Genomic DNA, 13,957 nt, shown 5'->3' on the forward strand with positions numbered 1-13,957 from the left:
CGACAACAGGGCATGCTTGTTTTTTTCTTTGAGGGAAATCGTTTTTTTGAAGCTGTTGTTGGCCTGTGGAGAAATGTAATCATAAGAAATGACTCTGCAGATAGAGCCATAAGAAATGAATGCAACTGATTATTTCATGTTTAATGTTGTTTTTATAGGCAATAATTGAAGCTTTGTTAGTTCCAGGTTTAATATGTGCAATAAGTTAATTTCAATAAGTTCTGCAATAAACATTGAACCAGTCCGGCCCTCGACTAGTACCCATTTTTTTATTTTGGCCAACTGTGTATTTCAGTTCGACCCCCGTGATTTAGAGGATCTTTAAGGTAAACTGCCAAATATTTTGCTATTTCAAAACAAGATTGGATAAATGTCTGAGCTGCTTAAAGAGAAATCATGGAGCCAATACATAAAATGACTGTATAATGGTACAAGTAGATGGGTTTATCTGTATTAATTTGATTTGAGATTATTCATCCTCATACCGTTTTAAGTATGTTGAAGCAAAGAGAAGAATATTTTGTTATCCTAATTTCTATTTAATACTTGACTTACCGCTTTGTCTGAGAACAAATAATAGGCTTAACATTAACAAACTGTGTGTGCCATGATTACAAAACACACACTTTTGTATGTTTAAATAAAATATTGGATAGTTTGCTCTCTGTTTTTTAAACACCTTGCAGTGTTAATATGAAGAAACTCCTGCATGTTTTATACTACAGGTTGTTATGGAGTTAGTTTCTAAATGTAGACTAGCGCTGAGAACACCGAAGCATCAATGATTACTGCCTTTAAACCCACACTGAAAGAAGACTTTAATTAGCACTGTGGTGAGATACTTTTAAAGTGTTTCGAAATAACTCTGAAAGTGTTCATTGTGTTTGCAGTGTGCATGTGATGCATATGAAATGTGTGTGGTGTGTCTTTGAGAAGAAGCCTACAGTGCCTCGAGCCATTTTTAAGCGAATCAAATCTGTTTAAATGTGAGGCTGTTCACAGTCCTGCTGCCTGACAGTTTCCCAGAGTAACTCAGACATGTACATGAAGAGCACATATTAATATAGGCCAGTCGGCTGCCTCCCATAGAAAAGGCAATCTAAAGAAAGTGAAAAGCTCTCTGAGAGGCATCTCAATTTAAAATAGACTGGTGCACTGAGTACATGCTTTTTGGAGGCAATCTCGAAACAAAAATAATCGGGATTTTTCCATTTGATTTTGGATTAAAGCAGAAAAAAATATATCTATCAATCTACTAATTGTTTGATTTTTGAAGTGCTAATGCAATATCCAGCAAAAAGATAAAGACTTTGCATGGCTGTGGATCCCCACCGCTAAGCTAAAGCCGGCTAATGTTTGCCGTGATGATGTTGATTAGTCTGATAAAGACACTTGTTAGCAACAACGGATTTTCAGTAAGGACACATTTCTGTAGTGGACCATGAAGGCAGCATCTCGCTGGTTACCACCACAAAAAGGCAATGGTATTTTTACATTGGATTCTGAATTATTGAAGAAAATAAACGTTTATGATACTTACATGTTTTGTTCAGTAGGCTATAACCCTAACTTTTAGGATTTTTGAAGCATAAATTCAATCCAGAAGTAAAAAGCTAATGTTGGGCTCTAAAGGAACTACAGCACGGTCACATGACTACACGTCAGCAACGCTAAGCTAAAAGTGGCTAATGTTGGGCTCTAAAGGAACTACAGCACGGTCACATGACTTCACGTCACCACCGCTAAGCTAAAGGAGGCTAATGTTGGGCTACAAAGGAACTACAGCACGGTCACATGACTTCACGTCACCACCGCTAAGCTAAAGGAGGCTAATGTTGGGCTATAAAGGAACTACAGCACGGTCACATGACTTCACCACCGCTAAGCTAAAGGAGGCTAATGTTGGGCTATAAAGGAACTACAGCACGGTCACATGACTTCACCACCGCTAAGCTAAAGGAGGCTAATGTTGGGCTATAAAGGAACTACAGCACGGTCACATGACTTCACGTCACCACCGCTAAGCTAAAGGTGGCTAATGTTGGGCTATAAAGGAACTACAGCAAGGTCACATGACTTCACGTCACCACCGCTAAGCTAAAGATGGCTAATGTTGGGCGTGATGACGGGTAGCCGTCTCATTCCGCAACTTCTTTCCCAGTTCATGCTTCTGCTTGATAACTATCTTCCTCAAAGAGCCTTTAAGCCATAGAAAGTGCAGGAATGAGTCCTAAAACCAGGAAACGTGTCAGCATTTTAGCTAAAGAAACTGCCATTTTTCTGACAAATAGCCAACTGTAGAAACTTTCAACAGTGTTTTTACGTTGTAGAAAAAACTTGAATATGTCACAGACCTTATTTCAGGCATCTAACCCAAAGTTTATTTTGAGACGAGGGAACCGGATGCCAACTCATTTCCGTTTTTTAGGATTCATTCCTGCACCACTCAACGGCATCTGGGCTTTTTGAGCTAGAGAGTGAAACGCAGAGCATGAATAGGTTCTGGATGGATTTGCTCAGGATGTGGTTGATGTGATATCAATGTAACGGTGGATTCAATCTCGTTCTGCCTGACCTCTGCTCTGTGAAGCGCTAAGAATGACTGCAGCCTTTTCTCACGTCTAGACGGATAAAAAAACTATAAAAATATGTTTTGACTTAGCCTTCAATAACTCTGAAATGTATTACATTACATTTGATACCCCTCCACCTGCAGGTATTATATTAATATATTAAAATATGAATGTGACAAATCTTATATTTTTATAATTACAGGAGGCGGAGGTTAGTTTTACACATTCCCTACTTTTATAAATTCAACAGTTTGCTTTATTTTAGATAAACTCCCCAGGTCACATAGCAGCGGAGCGTTTACAATTCATCAAAGGTTTTCTTTCTGAAGCATGTATTTCATTACAACCTCCCTGCAATGACAATCTCATCTGCAGCACACACTCAGTGGGGAGCGGCTGCTACACTTCTAATCATTAATCGTTAATAACCTGAGATTGCAAATGTGCAGGGACTTCAAAAAACTAAATAAATATCAATTTCCCCCTCGGCAGCTGCATGGTAGCACACAGACGGTCCTAATTACAACACGCTGCCATTTCCCGCCATTCATCCTGCTTATTTACACAGAACGCAGAGGGACACGCGGTCTGTTTGGAGCAGAATGGACGGCCGTTTCCCGAAGAATGGGAGCGCATAAGCGTGAGAGGAGATGGATTATGAACATTTAGCTGATGCAATACCGCCTTAATGATAGGCAACGATTTCATACCCTCGTATTAAAGCAGAGCAAATCTGATTCCATCATTCTTCCGCTTGCTTCTTAACTCAACACGGTGTGAGGGATGTGGAACAGCTGTCAAGTGCAACACAGTACGGTGCAATTATGTTCGCTTTAACAATAATGCAACTGGCAATACATTTTTCTGCTGCAAATGCATCACAGCACTGCAGCTCTGTGTCTGGCTCAGTGTGCACAAGGTCATCGAGGGAGAGTCACCACAACAAGGAGCCATCCATCTCACTTATCGCTGAATGTGCAACGGTGAATAATCATATTATGATAAATAGGGGGGGCTTCTCCCACAGTGGCAAATAGATAGTGTACATACCACAAGTGAATCTATCTGAATGAAAAGCAGCAGCACAGAGACATGTGCAGACAAACAGTAGATAATAAATGTCATCTTCTCTATATATGCCTTCACCTAGCATCTACATTGAAGGGAAATCACAAGAGCTCCACCTTTCATTGACTTCCTGTCAGAGGTGTAACGTTACTAAGTATACTCAAATGTTGAGGTACTTGTGCTTGAGTATTTACATTTTATGCTACTTTGTACTTTATTACAATTCAGAGGTAAATCATGAACTTACTCCACTAAATGTATTTAATACCTTTAGTTACTTCACAGATCTGGATGAATGATGTGAAATCTAATCAAGTATTAAATCAGACTTTAGTTCCACCTGGAGCAAATTCACAAGCTACCCTGCAGTATACAAAGTCATTCAAACTAGCTGCACCTTTACCAGCTTTGAGAACACTTTCATGATCAATCATTATAAAACATATCATATCTATTATTCTGAAATGGACCAATCTGCACAATGACTACTTTCACTGTCGCTACTTTCACTATATTTTGATGAGAATACTTTTCTACTTAAACTTGAGGAACATTTTGAATGCAGAACTTTTACTGAAACAGAGTATTCCTACACTCTGGCACTTCTACTTTTACTCAAGTACAAGATCTGAGTACTTCTAATTTTACTCAAGAACAAGATCTGAGTACTTCTACTTTTACTCAAGTACAAGATCTGAGTACTTCTACTTTTACTCAAGTACAAGAACTGAGTACTTCTATTTTTACTCAAGTACAAGATCTGAGAACTTCTACTTTTACTCAAGAACAAGATCCGAGTACTTCTACTTTTACTCAAGAACACGATCTGAGTACTTCTACTTTTACTCAAGAACAAGATCTGAGTACTTCTATTTTTACTCAAGTACAAGATCTGAGTACTTCTACTTTTACTCAAGAACAAGATCTGAGTACTTCTATTTTTACTCAAGTACAAGATCTGAGTACTTCTACTCAAGTACAGGATCTGAGTACTTCTACTTTTACTCAAGTACAAGATCTGAGTACTTCTACTTTTACTCAAGAACAAGATCTGAGTACTTCTATTTTTACTCAAGTACAAGATCTGAGTACTTCTAATTTTACTCAAGAACAAGATCTGAGTACTTCTACTTTTACTCAAGTACAAGATCTGAGTACTTCTACTTTTACTCAAGTACAAGAACTGAGTACTTCTATTTTTACTCAAGTACAAGATCTGAGTACTTCTACTTTTACTCAAGAACACGATCTGAGTACTTCTACTTTTACTCAAGAACAAGATCTGAGTACTTCTACTTTTACTCAAGAACAAGATCTGAGTACTTCTATTTTTACTCAAGTACAAGATCTGAGTACTTCTATTTTTACTCAAGTACAAGATCTGAGTACTTCTACTTTTACTCAAGTACAAGATCTGAGTTCTTCTACTTTTACTCAAGAACAAGATCTGAGTACTTCTATTTTTACTCAAGTACAAGATCTGAGTACTTCTACTTTTACTCAAGTACAAGATCTGAGTACTTCTACTCAAGTTTTTGCCTTCTACTTCCTGTAAATAAAACCTCCCTCAAAAGCAAGAAAGAATACGTATTAAAGGAGCATGGAGGCGGGCGGGTGTGTGGGTGAGAGAGGTGTGTGAAGAGAGAGGTGTGTGAAACTCACACGGTGACAGCAGGTGAACTAACTCAAAGGAAGAGTGTGCGGAGGAAGAGGAAACCTATAGGAAGGTGAGCGGGTTATGTGGGGGCATTAAAGGAACGTCTATTTTAGAGCAGATGGGAAACAGATGAGGGCTCCACCTGGGTCTCAATCATCATCAGTGTGGATTCAAGATTCAAAGGTGTTATTTATCATATGCACAAAGCTACAGTGTAGAAATGGCAATGAAATTCTTCTGACCTGATCTCCTCCAACAATGCAACATATATATATTAAAAATACAAAATAAAAAGTAGTGCAAAAAGTCTATATGCTGTACATGTCAATAGAGTGGAGGCACCAATGCAACTTCTCCTCCTGCAAGAGCTACAGGGTTGAAGTGTGTGGAGGTAAATAGCAGAGCATGTTGGACAGTGGTTTCTCAACAGGGTCAGATCACCCTGACCTTTAGCAAACCACATCACAAAGAGAGGGACGTTCTTTGGGGCTGTATCAGTAACACAAAGCCTGCTCTCACTGAGGCATTATATGAGAGCATGTTAGGATGTTGGCAATGCTTCTTTATGTTTATTTCAAAGTTCATATTGATACGAGAAAGAAGCAAAGCCTTTACCTGTTTGGTTACAAATCTAGCAGACAGTTTGTATTTTGTTTTCTACTGCCCCTCATACTCCTTATTACATGCATTAAACGGCCTAAACCGAGTCCAAACAAAAGCTGTTATCTGTCATCGTCCAGGCAGAATTAAATGGTGGATACTTTATTTTATACTTTTTTTAAATACTAAGCTTTTTCACTTTTATTATACCACCTCTTCTCCTACTTCTTGTACTGTGACCACTACTTCGAGTACTACGAATACTCCGTCAACTAATACTACGACTACCACTACTACAAATGATATAACTACCACTAATACTATTACTCCTAGGAATACTATGTTTACTACAAAAACTACTACTACTTATACTATGAATATAACTACCGTAATTTCCGGACTCTAAGGCTCACCTGAATATAAGCCGCAGCAGCTAAATTGAATGATGTGTACATATATAAGCCGCACTGGACTCTAAGCCGCAGGTGTTTTAATGTTTCATTACCATATGTAAGGGTTCGTGCACAGAGGGGATTGTCGGGAAAGAGATGGCTGTTTGAGGAAGCTCCCATTTATTAACATTTCAACAAACAAGTTGCATATTTGCATAACGTATTCAAGTGTTAGCATTTAGTGCAATAGTAGCTACAGAACATGTGCTGTGTAAACTGTACTGTATCACATAGCGTTTCAGACACACACACTTTTCAACTTTCAAACTTAAACGGTGCTCCCAGCGCACGTACCAGCAGTGATCTACAGCAGTGGTTTTCAACCAGTGGTACGGGGACAAACTGTCTCGCTCTCGTAATGTCTGTCTGTCTTGCTCTCGTTCTGTCTCTCGTACCACTCTCGGTTCCACTTTTACTTTTGCGCGCTACCTGTCTCACTCTTTTCCGGCCTCCAGCTTTTCCTGCTGGAGCCCGCCGCTTAAAGGTGGGGGGCGCAGACCGGCCATAGAGCCCATAGAGTTAAAGGTGGTGGACTGTAACCTGTAAAATCCATAGATTTAGGAGGTCCCCTAGTGGCCGTTAGCTGTAAAATCCATAGATTATAGTCCGAAAATTACGGTACTACAAAAACTACTACAACTTATACTATGAATATAACTACTATAAAAACTACTGCTACATTTTTGGCTCAGATGAGGCCCCGTCCGCGAGGTGAGGCCCAACGCAGTCTGCATGATCGGCCTGTAGGGAGGGACAGCCCTGACTTATACTATGAATATAACTATTACAAAAACGACTACCAATAATATTTCTTGGCTTAACATTTCCAATTCAAATCATTTTCCCTTTTCTGCATTTTTGGCTAAGTTAATTTGTTTCCTCTGAAAAGCATTATTAACCTTTATATCTGAAATATGAACCTTAACCTGAACCTTCATATATGAATATTTATTAAATGATATCGTACATGCCTGGAATCTAGTTAGCCAAAACGTCTTAACTGCATGCACATCGTAAACATTGGATAACCTCTGCTACCCTCCTCTTCATCCCTCCTCCTCCTCCTCCTCCTCCTCCTCCTCCTCTTCCTCCTTCTGACTCCCAGACAGCTTCCCAGGGAACAAAAGCTACACTTCTTCTTCACACCCTGACAGCGCGACATGCTCAAATTAGGTGCCAATTACATGTGTTTGAGTGACTTGTTTGTGGGTAAACCGGAGCAGCCGGCAGACATTGGGCTGAGACCCCCTGAAGTCATTTCATATTGCAGAATAAGCCCCGAGCCTGCAGGTGAGATTATGTGGAAATGCTGAAAATGTGTGCTCCCTCTTTAATTACACTCTCTCTCACCTCTCCATTCTGTCAGCGTGTGTTGAGTGGACAAGTGATTTAAATTGGGCTGTCCTTTTATTCAGCTCTAACCAAACACTTTCACATTACAATGTACGAAAGGAGATGATGGAGAGCGTAATAATGATAAACCCTTAGTAATAATAAGGTTCATTATCAGTGGTGGGAAGTACCCAAGCACCATACTCAAGTTCAAATGTTGAGGTACTTGAGTATACTTCTACAATTAAAAAGGTAAATATTCTACTTTTTACTTCAATACATTCATTTTAAAACCGTAGTTACTTCAAAGATTCAGATTTCTAAACACAGAACATATGAATAACTACTACTCGTTATATTTAACTAGGGCTGTGCAATTAATCGTATTTTAATCTCGATTACGATTTTGGCTTGCAACGATTACGAAAACAGTCTAATCGAAATAAAACGATTATTAATTTTATTTAAAAAATAAATAAATTTTAAATTTTTTTTTTTTTTTTCCAGTTGAATTATACTTAAAGTTCAGGGTACTCAACTGTTAAAAACATACTGTTCAATTTTTTTTTTAAATAAATGGATGTTTTCAAAGTAAATGGATAATCGTTTTTAATAATCGTGATATCAATTGTTGATCAAAATAATCGTGATTATGATTTTTGCCATAATCGCACAGCCCTATATTTAACCATCCAAAACATGATTTGGTAAATTAATTGGTGGCCATTTTGCTAATTGTTGTGAATTGTGTATAGTATTTTTTGAGAAAGACTACTTATTTTCACCGTTGTAACACTGACCGGCATGGATTTTATCATCTGTTTTCACAATGTTTTGTTCACCTGAAGTTTCTTGCTGTCACACTTTGTATGAATGAGTTTGTCACCTCTCAGTCTGACAGCCTTATAGCGGGAGAGGAGGATGACAGAGGTCACACACTCACCGGCAACAACATCCGGTGTCCACAGACACTTTTTAGTCTTTGTTATGATAGTTCCCTTCTGAAAGAAACGGTCAAAACACTTTTTTTTTTTCTAATAACAGTAACTTGCCAAGTTTCCAGACGCTTTTCTGAAAAGTTATAATATTTTCAACCTCGTCCTGGAGCACTCAGAGTAGCCGCACAAAAAAAAAATACGCTGGCGTTTAGAAAAAGGCACCATGTGGACAAAGGCCCTAAAACATTTCATTGATCCAGCGTCCTCAAATGTGATGATTTCGAAATCTTACTTCATTTGTGCTTATAGTAACATTCTCAATGCCCGACTTTGACTTGTAATGAAATATTTATACAGTGTACTATTCACACTCTGCCTTAAAGCTGGGGTCGGTCATTTTGGAGAAACCAGCTCGAGATCGCTAGAATTAGAAAATACACAGCCGGAAGAAATCTGCCACTTCCTTACAGAGCCCCTCCTCCAACACACACAAACGCGCACATGACCAATGAGGGCACAAGATAAGTTTGTGCACAGATGGAAGGCTGACAGGCAGGTAGGCCATCCAGTTACTTTAGCTGGGCCGGCTCAGATGATTGGTCGAGCTTTTTACAGCGCTACGGCTTCCACAGATGACATTTTCTTATGGATTTTTGGTCAAAGCACTTCAGATATTCATTGCTATCGGGATGTTAAGAGCATTCCATGGAACATAACAACAAGTGTATCTCGAGCCGGTTTCTCAAACTTACCTACCCCACTTTTAAGCAAAGGATGTGAACACTGCTTCCACTACTGGTCATTATGCAGTAAAACGCTGAGTCAGTGAGAGTTGACAGGTGCTTTGGGGCTGACTAAACTGCATATTTCAAAAGATAATAATCAGACATGACATCCTTCTGTAGTGGAAACATGAAAAGCAAAGCACAGAAGGTAAAAGGACAAGAGGAGCAGCTCCGACCTCCTTGTGTTAAACGTGACCTTTTCTTACCAGCCGGTGTTGAACTCGACGTGGGCATCAAAGAATCCGACGACAGGAGCCGTGGCCGCGTTCCAGCCGTGAATCCTGGCTCGAATCAGACCTTCCCGTTTGCTGTTCCTCACGATCTTCACCAGGCCCGGGTAGCGTTTGTTCACATACTGATCCAAGTTGAATTTCAGCTCCACTGAAAGAGGCAAGGAAGGGCAAGTTTATTTATATGGCACTTTTCAACACAAGGCAATTCAAAGTGCTTTACAAAAATGAAAGACATTAAAGGTCCCCTATTATACTGTTTTTAATCAATATATCACAGGTCTCAGATATATACAGAGCCTGTCTCTGAAGTGTTTGGCTCCAAATACCAAACAGATCATTGCAGCATTACCCATAATCCCCTCTGTCTCAGCCCTGTTTCCAAAGTGCTGATTCTCTGTCTGTTACTTTAGAGGAAAATAAGGAGCCCCTCCCCACGCCCCTCTGAGAGACATTTGGTTACAAATAACTCAATTGTGCTCTAGGAGGAGATTCAGGTGATAAGGGGGGGGGGGGGGGCTCATTTTCAGACATGTTTTTATAGAAATGGATCAAAAAGAGAGAGAATCTTTGTTCTTGAAACTTTCAGAGTCTCTTTCCACAGAGGGGACACATGTTGATGTAGAAGAGACATGAAGAAGAGGGGACACGTGTTGATGTAGAAGAGACATGAAGAAGAGGGGTCACATGTTGATGTAGAAGAGACATGAAGAAGAGGGGACACATGTTGATGTAGAAGAGACATGAAGAAGAGGGGACACATGTTGATGTAGAAGAGACATGAAGAAGAGGGGACACATGTTGATGGAGAAGAGACATGAAGAAGAGGGGACACGTGTTGATGTAGAAGAGACATGAAGAAGAGGGGACACATGTTGATGTAGAAGAGACATGAAGAAGAGGGGACACATGTTGATGTAGAAGAGACATGAAGAAGAGGGGACACATGTTGATGTAGAAGAGACATGAAGAAGAGGGGACACATGTTGATGGAGAAGAGACATGAAGAAGAGGGGACACATGTTGATGTAGAAGAGACATGAAGAAGAGGGGACACATGTTGATGTAGAAGAGACATGAAGAAGAGGGGACACATGTTGATGTAGAAGAGACATGGAGAAGAGGGGACACATGTTGATGTAGAAGAGACATGAAGAAGAGGGGACACATGTTGATGTAGAAGACATATGAAGAAGAGGGGATACATGTTGATGTAGAAGAGACATGAAGAAAAGGGGACACATGTTGATGTAGAAGAGACATGAAAAAGAGGGGACACGTGTTGATGTAGAAGAGACATGAATAATAGGGGACCCATGTTGATGTAGAAGAGACATGAAGAAGAGGGGACACATGTTGATGTAGAACAGACATGGAGAAGAGGGGACACATGTTGATGTAGAAGAGATATGAAGAAGAGGGGACACATGTTGATGTAGAAGAGACGTGAAGAAGAGGGGACACAGGTTGATGTAGAAGAGACATGAAGAAGAGGGGACACATGTTGATGTAGAAGAGATATGAAGAAGAGGGGATACATGTTGATGTAGAAGAGACATGAAGAAGAGGAGACACATGTTGATGTAGAAGAGACATGAAGAAGAGGGGAAACATGTTGATGTAGAAGAGACGTGAAGAAGAGGGGACACATGTTGATGTAGAAGAGACATGAAGAAGAGGGGACACATGTTGATGTAGAAGAGACATGAAGAAGAGGGGAAACATGTTGATGTAGAAGAGACATGGAGAAGAGGGGACACATGTTGATGTAGAAGAGACATGAAGAAGAGGGGACACATGTTGATGTAGAAGAGACATGGAGAAGAGGGGAAACATGTTGATGTAGAAGAGACATGAAGAAGAGGGGACACATGTTGATGTAGAAGAGACATGGAGAAGAGGGGACACATGTTGATGTAGAAGAGACATGAAGAAGAGGGGACACATGTTGATGTAGAAGAGACATGGAGAAGAGGGGACACATGTTGATGTAGAAGAGACATGAAAAAGAGGGGACACGTGTTGATGTAGAAGAGACATGAATAATAGGGGACCCATGTTGATGTAGAAGAGACATGGAGAAGAGGGGACACATGTTGATGTAGAAGACATATGAAGAAGAGGGGATACATGTTGATGTAGAAGAGACATGAAGAAGAGGGGACACATGTTGATGTAGAAGAGACGTGAAGAAGAGGGGACACAGGTTGATGTAGAAGAGACATGAAGAAGAGGGGACACATGTTGATGTAGAAGAGATATGAAGAAGAGGGGATACATGTTGATGTAGAAGAGACATGAAGTAGAGGGGACACATGTTGATGTAGAAGAGACATGAAGAAGAGGGGAAACATGTTGATGTAGAAGAGACGTGAAGAAGAGGGGACACATGTTGATGTAGAAGAGACATGAAGAAGAGGGGACACATGTTGATGTAGAAGAGACATGAAGAAGAGGGGACACATGTTGATGTAGGAGAGACATGGAGAAGAGGGGACACATGTTGATGTAGAAGAGACATGAAGAAGAGGGGACACATGTTGATGTAGAAGAGACATGAAGAAGAGGGGACACATGCTGATGTAGAAGAGACATGAAAAAGAGGGGGCACATGTTGATGTAGGAGAGACATGAAGAAGAGGGGACACATGTTGATGTAGAAGAGACATGAAGAAGAGGGGACACATGTTGATGTAGAAGAGACATGAAGAAGAGGGGACACATGTTGATGTGGAAGAGACATGAAAAGTGTATTTTTCATAATAGGTGACCTTTAAGAGCATTAGAAACATTAAAAGTTAAAAACATAATAACACATGATTACAAAACACAGAGCAGTGTAAGATGTGAATAGTTAAAAGTAGTCAGAGTTGCAGCGGACCTGCAGCTTTCTGGGAGTTTGTTCCAGATACTTGGCCCTCACCACATGCTCACATTCCTCTACTCCTAGTCTTCCCGTGAAAGAGGGCAGATTAGACAGAATCGTTCTTTAAATTATATCCAAATGAGTCGTGAGGACATTATCATTTGCTACAGCTGCCTGGCTAATGTACTTTCAAAATGGTCTAACTTCACTTGATTTTTAATTTCAGGAGTTTGGCTAAAAAAAAAAGTGATGAAAACTATTCATTCAAGCAGGAAGAAAAATGCCATCAGTTTCTCATTACACTTTGAAAAGTAATTACATAACGAAGTCATTATTCAACAGCTAAACTTATTTGTCACATTAGCAGCTCACTCAGCTTTACATTAGCTGGTACCTTAAGCTAAACAACTCCAAAGCCTCCAAAAACACAAAACAGCTCTTCAGTATTCAACAAGTGTAGGAATAGAAAACCAGACATAATTGTTTTACAACGAATGGTTTCGAGGTATTGACTGATCATCATTACCTAGCTTAGCATTAGCCTAGCTACTCGCATGTAGCACTAGTAGTCCCGTGTTACAGTGGGGTTTACACACCCGCAAATTAGCATATTAGGGAGGCGTGTGGCGCAGTTGATAGGGCCTCGGTCTGGGGATCAGATGGTCACAGGTTCAAACCCCACTGCATGTCCTTGTGTCCCTGAGACACTTCACCCCAAACTGCTCCTGTGGGGATTGCCCACAGTATTGAGCTTTGGATAAAAGCATCTGACAAGTAATATTATGTGTTCTTTAAACATTACAAAAAAAGAACATTAAGTTTCTGCAAACAAAGAGCAGAGAAAATCTTAATGAAAATATTGGATTTCCAATTTTCTAACTCGATATCCAAGCCCACTTTGACAAATTTGCCCCGCTTGACAGGTTTTTCCTGGGGATTCATAATGGGAGACACAACTAACATGTCTACAGTGTTATGGACATTTGGTGCAGCGCCATGACAACCACCTCCTCTCAATGCCACAATACTATAAGTGTAATTTAGTAAAAGTCAAAACCTCCAAAACCATAGGACTAACTATTTCTTTAACATGGGTGTGATGGTAGGTAGGCCGCATACTTATATATATAATATATATTCTTGAAATGGCAAATTGAAGTTTATATAGTGGGGGCTCTGAAAAAGTTAGGAAAGAAAGGGTCAACAAAACATTTTTATAGCAAACTAATGAGGAAGATAAAACATAAACCGAGGGCTCATGCATTTTAAACGAGACACTGTTTTGGTTTTGGCAGCCTCGATGCTTACTCATAAACCAAATCGTCTCACAAATTGTTTAAAATCCAACTAGAAATGCATTTGATCATCCAAACTGAAGTCTCTATTCCAGCTGGATTACACCATCTCTCCGCCTCTGCTCTCTCAGACGAGCTTGGCAGTCATAACTTTAAAAAAT

At 39.9% G+C, this 13,957-nt stretch overlaps 1 protein-coding gene across 1 annotated transcript in view; it reads right to left on the bottom strand.

The window, feature by feature from the left end:
* The window catches only part of galnt9 (polypeptide N-acetylgalactosaminyltransferase 9), a 145,202-nt gene that overhangs the window by 79,505 nt on the left and 51,740 nt on the right, over nucleotides 1-13,957 (bottom strand). The window contains exon 4 of the mRNA XM_079687088.1: nucleotides 9,612-9,786. Within this exon, the coding sequence (XP_079543214.1) occupies nucleotides 9,612-9,786 (175 nt within the window). The remainder of the gene's footprint in view (nucleotides 1-9,611; nucleotides 9,787-13,957) is intronic.

Source organism: Notothenia rossii, assembly GCF_949606895.1.
Source record: "Notothenia rossii genome assembly, chromosome: 6".
NCBI lineage: Eukaryota > Metazoa > Chordata > Actinopteri > Perciformes > Nototheniidae > Notothenia > Notothenia rossii.